Source organism: Ranitomeya imitator, chromosome 10 (assembly GCF_032444005.1).
Source record: "Ranitomeya imitator isolate aRanImi1 chromosome 10, aRanImi1.pri, whole genome shotgun sequence".
NCBI lineage: Eukaryota > Metazoa > Chordata > Amphibia > Anura > Dendrobatidae > Ranitomeya > Ranitomeya imitator.
Window position 1 is genome coordinate 118,438,630 of NC_091291.1, and position 20,180 is coordinate 118,458,809.

The following is a 20,180-nucleotide window of genomic DNA, read 5'->3' on the forward strand; positions in this document are numbered from 1 at the left end:
AAACGAGTGTGGGATTGCACTTTTTTTTGCAATTTCACTGCACTTGGGATTTTTTTCCCATTTTTAGGTACATGACATGGTAAAACCAATGGTGTCGTTCAAAAGTACAGCTTGTCCCGCAAAAAACAAGCCCTCACGTGGCCATATTGACAGAAAAGTAAAAAAGTTATGGCTCTGGGAAGAAGGGGAGCGAAAAACAGAAATTAAAAACGAAAGAGGTCAAGGTCTCTAAGGGGGTAAATTATATAGTCACCGCTGCTTCTTCTCCTGTGTTCTGGATGACTCCCTAGAACTCAAACTCATGTCTCCAGGCTGTTGCTCTACCAATGAGCCAAAGCTTATAAGGATACACAAAGGATAATTTGGTAATATTGACCTCTATTGCAGGCACTGAACCCGAACAAAATATACATATCCATAGAGATACATTAGATATATAACAATGTATTTCTATGGTCCCTGTATACTGAGATGAAGAAAAATATTTTTTTTTGTTCCTATAAAAGTAGTAAAAATAATAATGAGCAATTATATTTAAAACTACAATCTCAACATTTTAGGCAGGAGCTTAAGCTACAGAGTCACAAGCTCTGACTGGTGATGTCACTCGGAGGCAGATTACATAGAGATACATTGTACACAGAAAAGTATTTCTATGCATTTGCATTCTAGATGGAGAATAAGATTTTTTTCATCCTATACAATTGCTAAAAAATAATAATGAAAAACACTTGATAATGAAACAAATATTGTCATGTTTATTATTTAAGAAGAAAACACATTAAAAATCACAAATCAACAAATAATATGGGACGGGTGTACTTGGTGTCCCTGTAATTGTAATGACGCGCACAACACAGCGATCAGATTAATTATGAGGATCGGTAAATAATGTAAAAAAAATTGCGCTGCTGATTTTTTTCTCTATTAAACCCATAAAAGATGTAATAAAACTGTAATGCTGAGGCCGTGTTCACACGTAGTGTAAATGCTATGTTTTTTTTCTGCAGGTGTCCGCACCACACAATGCAGTAACAATCTTCTCAGGTCACTTTGTGTTTTCTGCCTTTCTTTTATGCGTTTTTCCCCTCATTTGCTGCAATTTTGGGGAAGATATGGAACCGAGGTATTATTTCTTTTTTATTATTTCTTTTTTAATAGTACAGAAAAGCTTTGTTTCTTTGTTGAAGGCTATGTGCCCACGTGGCGGATTTGCCTCTGGAATTTTTTGTGCGGATTCTGCATCTCTTGGCAGAAAACGCAGGTGCGGATTTGATGCGTTTTTTATCGGATTTTGTGTGGATTTGCTGCGGATTTTGTACAGATTTCATGCGTTTTTTTTACCCCTGCGGATTTCTATAATGGAATGGGTACAAAAACGCTGCAGGTTCGCACAAAAGAAGTGACACGCCCTTTCTTTATATCTGCAGCTTTTCCGTGCGGAATTTTCCGCACCATTAGTGCAGCATTTTTTTTTTCATTGATTTACATTGTACTGTAAATCACTTGCGGTCCTGCATAGTTTCTGCACGGTAAAAAACGCTGCGGATCCACAGTAAAACCGCAACGTGTGCACATAGCCTAAAAATGGAAGCGTTCTTTTTTCATGCTTTTTTTTTTCACAAGAAGAAAATTGCACCAAAATTGCAGGATTTTCAGACCACAGAGAACAGAGATTTCATGGAATCACATCTACTTTGCTTGGAAATTTAGACTCTGTTCACATGTAGGGTAAATGCCGCGTGTTTTCTGCTGCTTTTTTTGCACAAAAATTCTGCTGGCCAATGTCCAATTAACTGTCCAAGCAAAGTGGATGTGATTTCATGAGAACTGCACCCCCTTGTGGTCTGAAGACGCAGCTGAACTGTGTGGTTTTGGTGCTTAAAACGCATGTAAAAAAAAAAAAAGCTTGTAAAAAAATAGCAGATACTTGATTAAGTGTTTCTGTACTATAAAAAAAATACATTAAAAACGCAGCTTCACGTCTGCACCAGAAACACATCAAATAAAGGGGAGAACAAAATCCGCAGTGCACATGCTGCGGAAAATTCTGCGCGGAAACGCTGCCATTTATTTTCCGCAGCATGTCAATTCTTTGTGCGGATTCCGCAGCGTTTTACACCTGCTCCATAATAGGAATCCGCAGGTGTAAAACTGCAGGTAAAATCCGCACAAAAACTGAACTAAATCCGCGGGGCGTTTTACCTGCGGAATTTGCAGAATCCGCTCGGAAAAATCCGCAACGTGTGCACATACCCTAAGCTGTCATAGAAAAATAACCTGATAGCACTAGGAGTGTCACACAGATGTAAATGTATCCTCAACCTTGGATTATTAGCTGCTGCCCACCTTTGACCTGATTACCCTATCACTAGTTTTATGATTTTGTCTATGATTACGTCCTTGACCATCCACCTGACTATGAATTTTGTCGTTACCTTAGTCCCTCTAGTTCTGACCCTCCCTGCTATACAAATACTCCGCTGCCAACTCGATCCACCGGCCAGGAGCTACTCTGTGGATGCAATTTTTGGACCTTTGCAGTGGAGACTGGATCCCTGCACAGGGTGGAAAGAGTGATCCCCAAAGCTTTTTCTGGGACTTAGGCCGGGATCACACATGCGAGAAACACGTCCGTGTCTCGCGTGTGAAATCCAAGCTCTGGCGCCGGCACTCCAGAGCGGAGCGTGCGGCTCCATGTGTTCCTATGCGGCCGCACGCTCCGCTCCACAGTGCCGGCACCAGAGCTTGGATTTCACATGCGAGACACGGACGTGTTTCTCGCATGTGTGATCCCGGCCTTATTAAGAGGCTTGACTAGCTCAAAGACTGTCTGTGGAAGCCCTCTTAAAGGGGTGCCAGCTATACCCCATAGTAGATATGGTGTGGCGGGGTTTGATGGTCGTGTTGTGCACACTCCTCTTTCTAGTACCGTAGTAAATTTTCCCATGACTGCTCATGGATCATTTTCTTAACCGCACGAAGGTTTTTTGTTCCTTTTAAGTCGATGGCAAATATGCGACAAAGAACTGAACGTAGATCATTTTGCAACTTGAAGGAAACAGAGCTCTTAAACTGCTGCAAAATTACAGTAAGTGGAAATTTCCGTAAAGTCCGTAAAGATGGATAAAATGATAGATAGTCCACACCTAATAATTCGTTTTCCGAACGTAATCTATATTAAATAACTAGACACTATTGTGATGCACTAGTGACCCGCAGCATCCTAACCTGGGGAACGGGAACCATTTTTTAACACATTTTCTAATTTTACTTCCATATGAATCGTATCATCTCATGTGATTTCATTTCCCTGATAAGATTTATCGATTTAATATCTAGTTTGTTTGTTTTTTTCCAGTTATATTCATAATGTTAAAGCATTACTGTAAAAGCGATGCTGCTGTGATAATAACATTATCTGCAAATCTGCGCAAGAAAAAGCTCTGCAGCTGCTCCGGGGCCTCCTATAGTTTTGTTTCTCTGGCGTAAAGACCTCTGGGGACGGAGAGGTCTATTTTCCATTTGGCCCCGCTTGGAAAATATTAAGTGGAGACGATTTTACCCGAACCGCCCTTGGTTTTTACAATTAAATTTACATGCGTTATATTAGTTAAGAAATTGTGGCCCGTCTGTCATAGGCCAGCCTGATGTAGGCCAAAAGGAAATAGTCCAAAATGTATTTAATTTTTTAACTCTTTTTTTTTTACTTGGGTGATAAATTGGGTGATCTATGGATCTATGGACCTATGGATCTGTTTGATATTTGCACCAGGAACTTTACCAGCTGAGACACCAGCAATGCAAGTGCAAAGTCAGCCTAAATAGACTCTGTCAGCACAGAATGACTGTTCAAATCAAGCACAGGTACACGGAGCAATAATGTCCTCATCCTGTAATAATGTCCCCTGTCCTGTAATAATGTCCTCATCCTGTAATAATGTCCCCTGTCCTGTAATAATGTCCCCATCCTGTAATAATGTCCCCTGTCCTGTAATAATGTCCCCCATCCTTTAATAATGTCCCCTGTCCTGTAATAATGTCCCCCATCCTTTAATAATGTCCCCTGTCCTGTAATAATGTCCTCATCCTGTAATAATGTCCCAAGTCCTGTAATAATGTCCTCATCCTGTAATAATGTCCCCCTGTCCTGTAATAATGTCCTCATCCTGTAATAATGTCCCCCTGTCCTGTAATAATGTCCCACATCCTGTAGTAATGGTCCCTGTCCTGTAATAATGTCCCCCATCCTGTAATAATATCCCTGTCCTGTAATAATGTCCTCATCCTGTAATAATGTCCCCTGTCCTGTAATAATGTCCCCCATCCTATAATAATGTCCCCTGTCCTGTAATAATGCCCCCCATCCTGTAATAATGCCCCCCATCCTGTAATAATGTCCCCATCCTGTAATAATGTCCCCTGTCCTGTAATAATGTCCCCATCCTGTAATAATGTCCCCTGTCCTGTAATAATGTCCTCATCCTGTAATAATGTCCCCCATCCTGTAGTACTGTCCCCTGTCCTATAATAATGTCCCCCATCCTGTAATAATGTCCCCATCCTGTAATAATGTCCCCTGTCCTGTAATAATGTCCCCATCCTGTAATAATGTCCCCTGTCCTGTAATAATGTCCCCATCCTGTAATAATGTCCCCGATCCTGTAATAATGTCCCTCAGCCTTTAATAATGTCCTGTTTTGTAATAATGTCCCTCAGCCTGTAATAATGTCCCCAATTGTGTAATAATGTCTCTCACTGACTAATAATATCCCCCATCCTGTAATAATGTCCCTTGTCTTGAAATAATATCCACTATTCGGTAATAATGTCCCTTGTCCTGTAATAATGTCCACTGTCCTCTAATGATGTCCCAAACTTGTAAGAATGTCCACTATTCTGTAATAATGTTCTCCATCCTATAGTAATGTCCCATGTCCTATGATAATGGTAATGATGTCCCCAATCCTTTAATAATGTCCTCTGCTCTGTAATAATGTCCCTTGTCCTCTAATAATGTCCCCCATCCTGTAATAATGTCCTTTGTCCTGCAATAATGGCCCCTGTTCTGAAATAATGTCCACTGTCCCCTAATGATGTCCCGAAACTTGTAATAAGTGTGATGGCGTGGGCATCCATGGCTGCCAGTGGCACTGGGTCACTAGTGTGTATTGATGATGTGACACAGGACAGAAGCAGCCGAATGAATTCTGAGGTATTCAGAGCCGCCATACTGTGTGCTCAGATCCAGCCAAATGCAGCCAAACTGATTGGTCGTCGTTTCATACTACAGATGGACAATGACCCAAAACATAAAGCCAAAGCAACCCAGGAGTGTATTAAAGCAAAGAAGTGGAATATTCTTGAATGGCCAAGTCAGTCACCTGATCTCAACCCAATTGAGCAGCATTTCACTTGTTAAAGACTAAACTTCAGACAGAAAGGCCACAAACAAACAGCAACTGAAAACCACTGCAGTGAAGGCCTGGCAGAGCATCAAAAAGGAGGAAACACAGCGTCTGGTGATGTCCATGAGTTCAAGACTTCAGGCAGTCATTGCCAACAAAGGGTTTTCAACCAAGTACTAAAAATGAACATTTTATTTAAAATTATTCTATCTGTCCAATTACTTCTGTGTTGTGAATTCCGCTCTTGGGCTCCCTCCGGTGGTTGTAAGTGGCACTTTTGTGAGTTCTGCTCTTGGGCTCCCTCTTGTGGTTTCAAGTGGTATGGCTGCTCCTTGGAGTTAGCTGTCATCAGCTGCCTCCACTTATCGTCTCTTCTGCTCGGCTATTTAGGCCTGGCTCTTTCTTCAGCCAGTGCTACTTGTAAATGGTTCCTGGTTGGATTCACATCTCTTTGCATTTCCCTGTTATCCTGGCCAGTTCAGCAAAGCTAAGTTTTTGCTTGCGCTTTTCTGTTCACAGATTGTGGACTTATCCGTTCAGTGCTTTTTATGTTTGTCCAGCGTTATCAGTATGAATTAATTCTGTCTTGCTGGAAGATCTGGGAAGCAGATTTACCCTCCACACCTTTAGTCAGGTGTGGAGATTTTTTTTGTAAACTCTGCGTGGATTTTTGTAGTGTTTTATACTGACCGCACAGTATTCCATCCTGTCTTATCTATCAAGCTAGACTAGCCTCCTGTGCTCATCCTGGTTTCATTCTGTGTATGTCTTTTCCCTCTCCACTCACAGTCATTATTTGTGGGGGGCTAATCTATCCTTTGGGGATTTTCTCTGAGGCAAGATAGTTTTCCTGCTTCTGTCTTTAGGGGTAGTTAGCTCTTAGGCTGTGACGAGATGCCTAGGGAGAGTTAGGAGCATTCCACGGCTACTTCTAGTGTTGTGTTGAGCTTAGGGACTGCGGTCAGTACAGTTACCACTTCCTTCAGAGCTTGTTCCATGTTGCTCCTAGACAACCGCATCATAACACTTCTGGTCCCTTTAAAAACAGGGTGGCACATGTTAAGGAGCTGAAACTCCTAAACCCTTCATCCAATTTTAATGTGGACACCCTCAAATGATAGCTGAAAGTCTGAACTTCAACTGCATCTGAATTGTTTTGTTTAAAATTCATTGTGGTAATGTCTATAACCAAAATTAGAAAAATGTTGTCTCTGTCCAAATATATATGGACCTAACTGTATGTATAGGGGAGCATGATGTCTCAGGGGTTAGCATTGTACTATATGTATGGCATTATGGTGGCTCATTGGTTAGCATTGTACTATATGTATGGCATTATGGTGGCTCAGTGGTTAGCACTGTACTATATGTATGGCAGTATGGTGGCTCATTGGTTAGTAGTGTACTATATGCATGGCAGTATGGTGGCTCATTGGTTAGTAGTGTACTATATGCATGGCAGTATGGTGGCTCAGTGATTAGTAGTGTACTATATGCATGGCAGTATGGTGGCTCATTGGTTAGTAGTGTACTATATGCATGGCAGTATGGTGGCTCATTGGTTAGTAGTGTACTATATGCATGGCAGTATGGTGGCTCATTGGTTAGTAGTGTACTATATGTATGGCAGTATGGTGGCTCATTGGTTAGTAGTGTACTATATGCATGGCAGTATGGTGGCTCATTGGTTGGTAGTGTACTATATGCATGGCAGTATGGTGGCTCATTGGTTAGTAGTGTACTATGTGTATGGCAGTATGGTGGCTCATTGGTTAGTAGTGTACTATATGCATGGCAGTATGGTGGCTCATTGGTTAGTAGTGTACTATGTGTATGGCAGTATGGTGGCTCATTGGTTAGTAGTGTACTATATGTATGGCAGTATGGTGGCTCATTGGTTAGTAGTGTACTATGTGTATGGCAGTATGGTGGCTCATTGGTTAGTAGTGTACTATGTGTATGGCAGTATGGTGGCTCATTGGTTAGTAGTGTACTATATGTATGGCAGTATGGTGGCTCATTGGTTGGTAGTGTACTATATGCATGGCAGTATGGTGGCTCATTGGTTAGTAGTGTACTATATGCATGGCAGTATGGTGGCTCATTGGTTAGTAGTGTACTATATGCATGGCAGTATGGTGGCTCATTGGTTAGCATTGCACTATATGTATGGCAGTATGGTGGCTCAGTAATTAGCACTGTACTATATGTACAGTGTTGATTTGCAGTGCTGGGGTCCTGGGTTCAAATCCCACCAAGGACAGCATCTGTAAGGAATTTGCATGTTCTCCCCGTGTTTGCATGGGTTTCCTCTGGGTACTCCGGTTTCCTTCCACACTCCAAAGACATACTGATAGGGATTCTAGATTGTGAGCCCCAATGGTGACCGTGTACTAATGTCTTTAAAAAGCTGTGGAAAATTAGCATAGTAATAATAATCTGAGATTGTAATGGATGTAAAAGTGCTGTAAAAATATATAAGCAATGCAAAATAATAATAAAGCTTCGAACCCCCAATCATTGCCAAAAAATGATTTTTGAATGACTCAGTTATAACGCTGTACTAATTATATAACCATATCACATAGATACCTGTACAAATGTTAGATGTCTGGAAAATACCATTGATCCTGTCCCTTTTCGGTCCAGTTTGATTTCCATTGGCAGATTGCTGAGATGGTAAAATCTCCATCATTATGTTAGGGATGCGCTCAGCATCACCGCTGCTTGTGAGCCGCCTAAATACATTATGAAAGAGCAGTAATGTTGAGCACGACACCGTACAAACCATGTTATACGCCCATGTTATACGCCTGGTACGGCTTACCCACTAAGCAGACTTACAGAGAAATGCAGGCAGTCTACAAATGTGAACAACCTAATAAGGACTAGGAGGTAGATAACACCACAAACTAGCCAAAAAGGAGAACGCCATAGAAAACAATAATGATCATTATTAAGTACAAACACACAGAGGATAAAACACAATTAAAAAGGTAAAAAGGTGCAGTGACTGAAGAAAGTGGTAATTAGACAGCAGATATCTGTGCCTTTCAAATAATGTGCTCAACAGCATATATAAATATAAAATAAAAAAATGTGCAAAACTTAGGGTATGTTCACACTAAGTATTATTCTGCAGCAAAACCTGCTCTCTTGGCAGGAAAGAAGCTGCAGGGAAAAAAAGAAGGTTTTGTTTGTTTTTTTTAGCTTTTTTGCTGCGTTTTTGTGTGCTTTTTTTCTTGCCGTTTTGTCATGCTACAGTTGTCTTTTATGCATGTTAATAAAATTTAGTGCAAACATTTTTTTCATGGTATTTAATTTTGTTTTGGCACCAAAAATGCTGAAAAACCTGATAACTGCATTTTTTGGTATAGCGTTTTTTCACCACCCAATACTTTTAATGGGTGAAAAACACTGAGAAAAAATGCATAAAAAAACGCTGAAAGAAGTGACATGCTCTATTGTACAAACAAATGCAAAGCACAAAATACTGATGACAAAAAAAAACCAAACAAACAATGTGTGCGCATGAGATTTCTGAAATATCATAGACTTTGCTGGTACTGTAAAACGCAGGCTGTAAATCTGTATAAAAAAAAAGGCATTAAAAATGCTGAAAAAACGCCCAGTGTGAACATAGCCTAAGAGATATATTACGGCCTACATGAATCCAAGAAGTATCGTTTCTCCTTTCGGAGAGAGTGACATGTTAAGCATGTCGAGATGAGGAGACTTAAAGGCCTACATGAAGAAATGGATACCAGGTGGCTCAGAACTGTGTGAAAAACATGGCTGAAAGTTGTCACAGGACACAAAATATCTCGACCCCTAGTGGTATAATGTTAAACAGTATACAAATTGCTACATGGAGTGGATGCAATGAAAAATAGGTATTAGTAAAGATGCTAGGCTACCCCAGAAAGTGTCACATAGTATAGAATGAATAAAGTGCTAGTGCAATAAGCATAATAGTGGCAAATTACTGGGGCCGTACAAGCAAAGGCACACAAATGACATGTGCACCCAATGGACAGAGTAAATATATACCAAGAAAACATGTTAGAAGGTAAGTAGACACATCATAATTAACACAGTTGACCCCCCGACGCGCGTTTCATATCAATGCTACCTAGGAAAGGTACATGAGTGTATATATACCCTTTCTTGGGAAGCATTGATATGAAAAGTGCTCAGAGGGTCTATTGAGCCACCTGGTAGACATTTCTTCATGTGGGCTATACAATATATCTTATATATTTATATATGCTGTTGAGCACATTATTTGAAGGACACAGAAATCTGCTGTCGCGTTATCACATTCATCAGCCTCTGCACCTTTTTACCTTTTTAATTGTGTTTTATTGTCTGTGTGTTTTGTACTGAATATTATTTTCCTATGGAGTTTTTTTTTTTGGGGCTAGTTTACAAATGTAAACATCAGCATCTCAATCTTGTATATTTAGAACCTCTTTGTGGCTTTTTATCTTATTGTTATTCTTTTTGTAAAAAAAAAGTCTCCGTTTGCAAAATGGAGACTGCCAGTAAGCTGCTATTAACAGAAAAGCTATTCTTTAGTGCTCCTTTTTTACTACTGATTACTTTTTGTTGCAAGACTGATTAGAACCCTGGTACCTCAAATAGCGCTGATCATAAAACGGGTTGTTACAGGATGAAGAAAAACTATACAAACCAATGAAAGTGTAAAAAAAAAAAAAAAAAAAAAAGAGCATTACCCACCTTTTAACACCCGCTTGGGAAAGAATCAGACAGCTGTATAACTGGGATGAGGATTGCAATGCAATGCTTGGACTGGCCGGAAGCTCTCCCGACCCGAGTGTTACAGCTGTATAGTAATACATGCTGACACCCTCAGGTCGGGAGAACCAATGGCCAGTCCAAGCATTGCATTGCGATCCTTGTCTGAGTTATATGGCCGTTTGACTTTTCCTTTTAGGCCGGTGTCCCACTTGCAACTGCAGTGCCAGAAACTCGCCTCAATACCCGGCGCTGCCGGCGGCAGTTCGGACCGGAGCGTTCCGCTCCATAGAAATATATGCAGCCGCACACTCCGGTCCTGCAAAAGACTCGCGCATTGCAGTTGCAAGTGGGACACCGGCCTTACACTCCAGCTCCATTGCTCCCCCCATGAAAACATGTGCTGTCACATTCGGGTGGGGAGAGCCGACGGCCAGTCCGAGCATTGGGTTGAGATCCTCGTCCGTCTCACCCTTCCTTTACACCCCAGATCATGTATGGGTGGGAATCGATGGCGGTATATCAAATGTGAAGCATCAGTTCATTAAATACAAAATCATGCCATGTAATAATATTCACTTTATTTTCATAATCTTAAAGGATCTGAAAGGCAATTTCCCTCCAAGTTATTGCACGTATTACACTAAATATGAGTAATCAAAGTATGGCCACTGGGGGCGCTGTTCCCTTGTGAATATTTTTTTAATGAAGGCCAAGCAGTTCCTGTGGCAGCTCATACCTGTGTATATATACGGAGCCATGTTGAGAAGTGTTCTGTATGGGTTTAATGGCACGTTCTATATTAAAAAAAAATAGCAGATCTATTTTTCCTTTAAGGCTAGATGTGGCCCTGAATCCTGATTAGTTGTGTACTGACTCGTGAAACAGATGAAGACCCTTTTACATAGATGTGCACTGTGTTGTGTGATACTAAAGGCGACCGACATCATTAACATTTCTGAAAGCTCATAGTATACCAGAGACTGACATATAACCTATAACTATATATATATATATATATATACCCTGTGTTATCTATACTGGTACACAGTGAGCACCCAGCCGGCATTAGACATCCACATACTGTATAAAGCTATCAGTTATTGTGCCGACATTGCGAAAAATAGATTTAGGTACTAGAATAAGATCTAACTACTATGTACAGAAGAATCCTATGTTATAGCGAAGGCGTCCCTGCGATTAAGGTCTTGTGATCCTATTAAGGAGAAAAGGTAAACGCTTACCCTACAATTATAGGGGCATATCCTTTGTTCTTCTCATTGGTTAAGCAATGGCTTGGTGGCTTATATCTATAGGACTGGCCATACTTAGTACATTGGACGATTCCACCATGTTGAAAAGATAGGATATCATCGGAGTTCGCCAATGAATGACAACATATATGGGAAGGAAGAATATTACTTCCACCATAAAAAAATACGAAGAACCAAGTTGTGTCCTATCGTGATAGTAACTTGTAAGAGATTAGGGAATCTACTTATCACCAATTTACGACGTATGGCCAGTCTACAATGTAACCGGGACTCGTGAAGCAGAGATCTGCAACCTCTGATGGGTCATTACAGAGCTTCGAGTTGAAGAGTAGCTGGACCTGCGGTTGTAGAAGAGTTGTCCAGCTTGTGGTTGTTACGAAAGATACTATTTGGCACAAACTATAGTCTTTTATGTACGTCATTTCCTATCATTTCACAGTGATGATGTCCCCATTTCATAGTCAATATCGCTATAGTCGGAACTGGTGTCGGTCGATCACATATGAATCCCTATTGTGTTCTTCGCATAATCTCATGGTCCCCTCTTCGTAGAAGGGTGCATGAAGGCGGGTTGCATAAGATTCTCTGTAATGTAGGCCACTAAGAGGCAAATGATGACCAGCATCACACATATAGACCCCCCTACAGCAGTCATGGCAATGACAATATCCTGCATCCCCACCGGCTCCACACTAAAGTCCACGCATTCTTCCATAGATGTCCTGTTAGCGAAGAGGGTCTGCAGGCAGATCCTATAGCTGACATGGTCATGTACATTGGTTAAGAGGTAGTCCCTACAGTTCACACCTAGCTGGACGGTATCACACTGGAAACGAGTAAAAGTGCCATTCCAGGAGCAGTTTATCAGAAACCCTTTCAGGTCAGGATGGTAGGGATCCAACTGCTGCCATTGTAGGAGGACACTGCTGTTTCTTAACACGTTGGCCACCAAAGACCTCCCTGACTTATACAAAATGCATTCTCTTTGGTCACAGCGGAAGTCGCTATCCGTGGTCCTGAAACAGATGCTCTTCTTGTAGTTCTCCTGCCCCTCGCCAAACACTTTGTAGGGGCAAATGGATTCATTTGGCAGAAAGTTGCTCTGCTTGCTTTGTCTAGTTATATTCATCGAGGTAGATCCCCTTTTATGGCGTGGAAAAAGAGTAGATAATAAAGATGAAGACCCCAACCTAGAAGGAGAAGAAGTTGATGGTCTGCTCCTCAGGTCTGGACGTCCATGTATTTGTTGCCAACCGGCAAAAGCAGCCATGGGTCTCCATTGAAAAAGGCAAAGAAGCAGCAAAGACTGGAAGGTCCCGAAGTGTAAATTGATCATGGTGACTTGATGATAAACCCAAGAATTCAATGAATAAGGTAGCCCCGGTAGTACAAGCCTTGGTTTCAACGTTCCTTGAAATGAAGGTCACTTTTCATAGAGGATGCAGGAGTGAATTTCAATCTGGTATTCCTCTGTAGCTGAAGCTGTCTCTCCATCTCCTACGAGCTCTGGCATCCTCCCACGGCCATGAATGGGGGACAAAATCCAGCAGCTCTCTTGCCGGGTGCCAGGCACTGCATGTCACTCCGACGAGTCTCTTCGAATGTAGCGTCGCGACCACGTTTTGGACATATTAACTTAAAATAGGTCTGCATATCCTCTCGATGTCGGTTACAAACAGCGTTTTTTTTCTGTGCAGCCTCCTCCTGATCGCCAATAGAAATGCAGGGGCTCTTAACCCATGCCTATCCTGCCTGCAGCCCTCTACTATAGATCCACTGTACCGTGAGCCCGTCACCGGCCTCGGCGAGCGTCTAAAAAAAACAGCTATTTATTTCTAATTAACCTATATGTAATCCAGACCAGGAAGAAGAGCTGCAGACAATCGATAGCTCCTTGCTTTGAAGACTCTAATGATGAAGTGCAATGTTAGTGCAAAAAAAAAAAAAAGATCTGTCAAGGAGAATGGAGTCAAGAAGAAGCCGAAGACAGGAAAAGTAGGTTTAGGGAGAATATCATTGCTATTATTACTATATACTGCGTTATGAATCCAAGAGGATTTTCCTTCCATTTTTGTTAATAGAAGTGAGAATTAATTCCACCCCAAGTAAATATCTCATCCTGAGAATTCCATTTTTTTTTAACATATGTGTAGCGTATTTAATTCATTTTTTTAACGTACATGTATGTATTTATATACAAACTGTTTTTTCATTTTTTTTTTAATAAGCCGGACTCGCATATGGCATGCACTGTACTTTGCATCATTATTATATTTTAAAAAAACGACGTAGAGGGAATGACTAATTGTCCTCCTGATAGGTATGATTAAAATAAATGAACACATAAAGATTTTCAATCCACCCCTAAGTGTGGATTTCACAGATCTTTGTAGATTGTTTTTACATAGGGTTGAGGGGGTGATGATCTCAGCGATTTCATTCAGTATTCTCGTGATAAGTTGTTTAAATGCTGGCAGGTCTCAGAGTGAACCTGTAAATCTTACTTCCGCCGCCCACACAGAGAGATTGACGGATTGACAGCTATTCTTGTATAAGTTTGCACACAGGGGGAGCTGTCAATCAGTTTGCGTTGTTGGGGTTGTAGGACTCAAAGACGGGAAGAATGGAGTAAGACTCAGCTCCAGAATTCCAAAATAACACATAATGGTTCCTGCCGCATGTTCCCACTTCTAGTAGGAAGATCTGCTCTGAAGCATATAAAGACTGCTGTGAAATAGAATCTGTCATTATTACTCGTTGCCTCTTGCTCTGGCTCCAGCTCTTGGCTCTGCATCCTCATCCTGCCCACTCTCCTACATAGCTGCCTGTAATGTCACAGTCTCAGACCTTATAGGCATGATCAGGTAGTGAAACACTGTTTCCATGGGCTGCCTTCCTGCTGTGCCTAAACCTCTTAACAAATCCAACTCTGCTATATTACTAGGTAACTTTGGTAGACCACTGGGCTTCTTCTGCCTGGACTCTATGACTAACCTAGCTCTGCTCACTGCTGGCCAGTTCTGCCTGCACTCTGTAACTAACCCAGCTCTACTAACTGCTGGCCAGTTCTGCCTGCCCACTGTGACTAACCCAGCTCTGCTAACTGCTGGCCAGTTCTGCCTGCACTCTGTAACTAATTCAGCTCTGCTAACTGCTGTCCAGTTCTGCCTGCACTCTGTGACTAATTCAGCTCTGCTAACTGCAGACCAGTTCTTCCTACCCACTGTGACTAACCCAGCTCTGCTAACTGCTGGCCAGTTATGCCTGCAGTATGTGACTAATTCAGCTCTGCTAACTGCTGATCATTTCTGCCTACCCACTGTGACTAACCCAGATCTGCTCACTGCTGACCAGGTCTGCCTGGACTCTGTGACAAATCCAGCTCTGCTGACCATGTCTGCCTACACTCTGTGACAAACCAAGCTCTGCTAACTGCTGGCCTGTTCTGCCTGCACTCTGTGACTAATTCAGCTCTGCTAACTGCAGACCAGTTCTGCTTACCCACTGTGACTAACCCAGATCTGCTCACTACTGACCAGTTCTGCCTGGACTCTGTGACAAATCCAGCTCTGCTCACTGCTGACCAGTTCTGCCTGGACTCTGTGACAAATCCAACTCTGCTGACCCTGTCTGCCTACACTCTGTGACAAACCCAGCTCTGCTCACTGCTGACCAGTTCTGCCTGGACTCTGTGACAAATCCAGCTCTGCTGACCCCCGTCTGCCTACACTCTGTGACAAACCCAGCCCTGCTCACTGCTGAACAGTTATGCCTGCACAACTGTGACAAACCTAGCTCTGTTATATCACTGGTAAATCCTACCTAACCTCTCTTGACTCGTTGACTGTGGAGTCTTGAGAACCACTACTTCCACCATGTTACATTATGGTGACAATACAACATTAAAAGCCAGAAAGCTATTTTATAAATATGTTCACAATTCATTTAGATCTGTAATTACCGGATGGTTAATGCAGCTTGAAGCGACCACAATGTATTGACCTATTGACTAGTATGAGGAATGATCAATACAAACAATAAAAAACAATTCTGTTGTCTGTCTGCCTTGGAGAGATAAAACTCATTGATCACTGGTCAGCACTTTTTATACCACTGCTATACGATAGAGATTGCTAGGGCATTAATATTAATATAGTTTGCGACATTGATGGAGAACCCTTGGTTGTGTTATATAGCATAGAGTCCAAGTACGCAAAAAACAACAACCAAATGTACTGGTAATAGAAGCAAAATATTAGCCAACTCTTTTATAAATTTGTCAGTGTGCAGAATACATAGAATATCGATAATGATTTTCAGTCCTAATGTGGACATTAGGGACTGGGTTCACTGGAGTACAAACAGCCAATGCTCTACCCCTACTAGCTGGTCATTTACGTCATTCTTAACCCTGCTGTTGTCTTCGGTCTGGGGAGACCGATTTTGAACTTTGGTATTTTTTGGGGGTGCTCAAGATGCGGTTCTGAAACTTGTGGTTGATTGACTTAAATGAGGATGGGTCGGTCAGCCACGGGTTTAAGAGCCACATCTTGAATATTTTAAAGAATATTGAAGTTCAAGGTCGGTCGTTTTTGACCGAAGACAACAGCAGGGTTAACTGAAAGACGGGGAAAATAACCCACTCAAGATTCCCAAATACTGGTACATATTTGCTTCAGCCAAGAGCTCTGTTAAGCCCAGTCATTATCTAACAGACCAAGTTGATGGCTAATGATTACAATTGAGGATATAGGCACATGACCTACAAACTGACATTGGATAAGGCTTCAGAGCAAAGCTTCTCATAGAAAGTTTTTACCCTTTGCTTTGATTCAGTTGTAGTCGTACAAAAAGTTTATATTCTGAACCAATATTACTGATCTGTTCTGGTTTCAGTGCTGCATCGCGTTCTGTCTTTGGCTGGTCCTGTCTCTTGGGCATCAGGTTGCTCTGGTGATCTGATGCACACTGATGACTTTTCCTTCCTGGGTTATTTCAACCTGGCTCAGGCAGTGTTACGACACCTGAGTATTCAGGTAGCTGGAATGTCGCCAGCTACCTGTAGCCAATGCTTGTACAACTCTATCCTGATTATCAATGTTCCAGCTCCGCTACATCAACAAATTAAACATTGACAAATCCCTAGTGCCAGATGGCGTCCATCCATGGATATTGAGCTCGGTAAGTGACAGGACCGCTGTATCTCATCTTCTTAGACTCTCTTTCCAGAGGATTGGAGGATGGCTGATGTGGTACAGATATTTAACCCCTTAGTGACAGAGACAGTTTGGTACTTAATGACCAAGCCAATTTTTACAGTTCTGACCACTGTCACTTTATAAGGTTAGAGCCCTGGACCGCTTCAACATATCCCACCGATTCTGAGACTGTTTTTTCGTGACATATTGTACTTTATGTTAGTGGTAAAATTTCTTCGATATGACTTGCGTTTATTTATGAAAAAAAAAAACGGAAATTTGGGAAAAATTTTTTGAAAATTTTGCAATTTTCTAACTTTTAATTTTTGTACCCTTAAATCTGAGAGTTATGTCACACAAAATAGTTAATAACTACCATTTCCCGCATGTCTACTTTACATCAGCACAATTTTGGAAACATTAGGGGTTTTTTTAAGGGTAAAAAGTTGACCAGCGATTTCTCAATTTTCCAACAAAATTTACAAAACCATTTTTTTTTAGGGACCACCTCACATTTGAAGTAACAAAAAAATACCCCAAAGTGACACCATTCTAAAAACTGCACCCCACAAGGTGCTCAAAACCACATTCAAAAAGTTTACTGACCCTCCAGGTGCTTCACGAGAACTAAATCAATGTGGAAGGAAAAAAATTAACATTTTACTTTGGAGCCACAATTTTTTTATTTTCGCAAGGGTATCAGGAGCAAATGGACCACAAACTTTGCTGTGCAATTTCTCCTGAGTACGCCGATGCCCCATATGTGGGGAAAAGCCACCAGAGATCCACCTTTCTGACTAGTCCCCAACTTGCAAAGTAGGTTTTTCTCTGAAACCTCGCAACGTTTCAGAGTTGAACAGACATGGCTGACACATGCTCGTGAGTCGGACTACATATATCAGCTGTCAGGTTCCTTTTAAGCTGCATATGTGACTGTGTAAGGGCAAAGTATGATTTTTACAAAGTTTCGTGATTAGATTTGTGCTGATTGCATTCCAGTTTGACTGGTTGACCTACCGTTCTGCCTCAAGATTGGGCCATGAAAGTTGACTTCCAGGAGAAACCTTCCAGTTCCTCAAGGTCAGCCAGGTTTGCGATGAAGCAGTTCTTACAGTTATTATATTATTTATACCCTGTCATTTAATCATCCTGGATATAGCTGCAGATATGAACGTCCTCCTGGCACAACCTGGCAGAGAACAGCTACCAATGTATGCTCTCGTAATAAAATACTAAGTGTTAAAGAAGGGTATGTGAAGGTGGAAGTCTCGTCATCATTAACCGCACTGCAGCGTCCTTGGCCATAGATTAGTGCCAAGTTCAGTCAGGAATATAGGTCATTATGTAACTGAAACATAATGTTATATCATCCAAAAGAGAGAATTTTTCAGAAGACAATAGGCTTGTTTGGCTATGCGGAAACTCAACAGAGCTGCAAAGCAAGAATCCTCTTAACCCTGCTGTTGTCTTCGGTCTGGGGAGACCGATTTTGAACTTTCGTATTTTTTGGGGTGTTCAAGATGTGGTTCTGAAACTTGTGGTTGATTGACTTAAATGAGGATGGGTCGGTCAGCCACGGGTTTCAGAGCCGCATTTTGAATATTTTAAAGAATATTCAAGGTCGGTCGTTTTTGACCGAAGACAACAAGGCAAGGATCCTCAGAAGAGGATTTCTTACTTAACCCTGGGTTAAGTAAGAAATCCTCTTCTGAGAATCCTTGCCATATAATTGGAGAAAATAAGCTTCTTTGCAGAAATACTTTCATGTCTGCTTGTGTTTATTTGCAGTTCATGCAGATTTTTTTCAGAAAGGTGTTCCTGGATTACATTGCACCTTTTCTACCAATTTTCCCTATATCAAACGCACATTCCCTTTGTCATTTCGATAAACGAGAATGTTTTGGTGAACGATCATGAGAAATGAGAAATCCGGTACATGTTAGTCCATATTGGCCAAAATGGTCTTTCAAAAATACGTCTCTAATGCCGCCGCTCAGGACGAATAGTTTTTCTGGCAACGTTGTTTCATCACGGATAAAAGGTCTACAGGACAGATGTATTAACAGACTATGTAACTGTATCATCGGGAGTCAAAAACGACTGTTAATTATATTTGATCAAATAAACATTAATTATGGTTGAAATGTGTCCATTTTCATCGTCGTTCTTGTTAATGGGCTTTTGGAACAGTATTTAGTGAGCTGGTGCCTACAACGCACTCTGCCGAGCGTTACATTATGATTTCCGTTGGAATCCCTGAAAAACAGGATCCTGACGGAGGCAGTCACTATGGATTCTGTCTGGCCTCCATTCTGGTAGTGGTCGGCTTTTTCAGACATGCAGAAAAATGTGGTCTGCCATGTTTTTGGGAATATCTGAAAAAGATGAACACTACCAGGTCAAAAGTCCAACAGTGTCCAAAGTGACTTGGTTGAATGGCTCCATCAGGATCCTTTTTAGACCAGTCTCACACGTCCAGATAATTCCGGTACCGGAAAAAATCGGTACCGGAATTATCCGTGTCCGTGTGCTTACGTTGAACATCAGTGTGGCACACGTGCGGCAGCCGTGTGCCGCCCGTGTGCCGACTGAGGACCACACGGACTGTGCAGGAGACCGCGCCAGAGTTAATCGCTGTCCCCTGCGTGCGGTGCTGAAGCCGGTATTCATCCCTTCTTCCCAGCAGCGTTCGCTGGAAAGAAGGAATGAATAATCTTTTTTTTTTTTTTTATTTTTGTTTTTAAAATAAAGTTGCCGGTAATCTGCCCCCTCCCAGCCCCTGTGCGCCCCCCCCCCGCTGGCATTAAAATACTTACCCAGCTCCCTCGGCGCCTCCATCCTCTCAGCATTGCAGCTCTTCCTGTATGAGCGGTCACGTGGTGCCGCTTATTACAGTAATGAATATGCGGCTCCACCCCTATGGGAGGTGGAGCCGCATATTCATCACTGTAATGTGCGGCACCACGTGACCGCTCATACAGGACAAGCAGCGACGCTGAGAGGATGTAAGCGCCGAGGGAGCTGGGTAAGTATTTTAATGCCAGCGGGGGGGGGGGCGCACAGGGGGTGGGAGGGGGCAGATTAACGGCAACTTTATTTTAAAAACAAAAATAAATTAAAAAAAAAGATTATTCATTCCTTCTTTCCAGCGAATGCTGCTGGGAAGAAGAAATGAATGGGGCTTCAGCACCGCACGCGGGGGGACAGCGCTTACAGTAGCGCTGTCTCCTGCACGGCACACGGACAACATCCGTGTGCGGTACGTGTTTTACACGGACCCATTGACTTTAATGGGTCCGTGTGATCCGTGCGCTCCCACGAACACTGACATGTCTCCGTGTTTTCCAAACGGACACACGGTCCGTGAAAACACGCTGACATATGCAGAGACACATTGATTTTAATGTGTCTACGTGAGTCAGTGTCTCCGGTACGTGAGGAAACTGTCACCTCACGTACCGGAGCCACTGACGTGTGAAACCGGCCTTAAGGGATTCCAACAGAAATCCTGATGTAGTGTTTGGCTGATAACACTGTATGTA

The 20,180-nt window shown here is 42.0% G+C and overlaps 1 protein-coding gene across 1 annotated transcript; it reads right to left on the reverse strand.

The window, feature by feature from the left end:
- Positions 1-10,737: 10,737 nt before the first annotated feature.
- On the reverse strand, positions 10,738-13,178 carry FNDC10 (fibronectin type III domain containing 10). The gene has a single exon (XM_069741263.1). It carries the CDS (start codon positions 12,774-12,776, stop codon positions 11,973-11,975), a length of 804 nt encoding a protein of 267 aa, XP_069597364.1. The 5' UTR covers positions 12,777-13,178; the 3' UTR covers positions 10,738-11,972.
- Between the last annotated feature and the right edge of the window lie 7,002 nt (positions 13,179-20,180).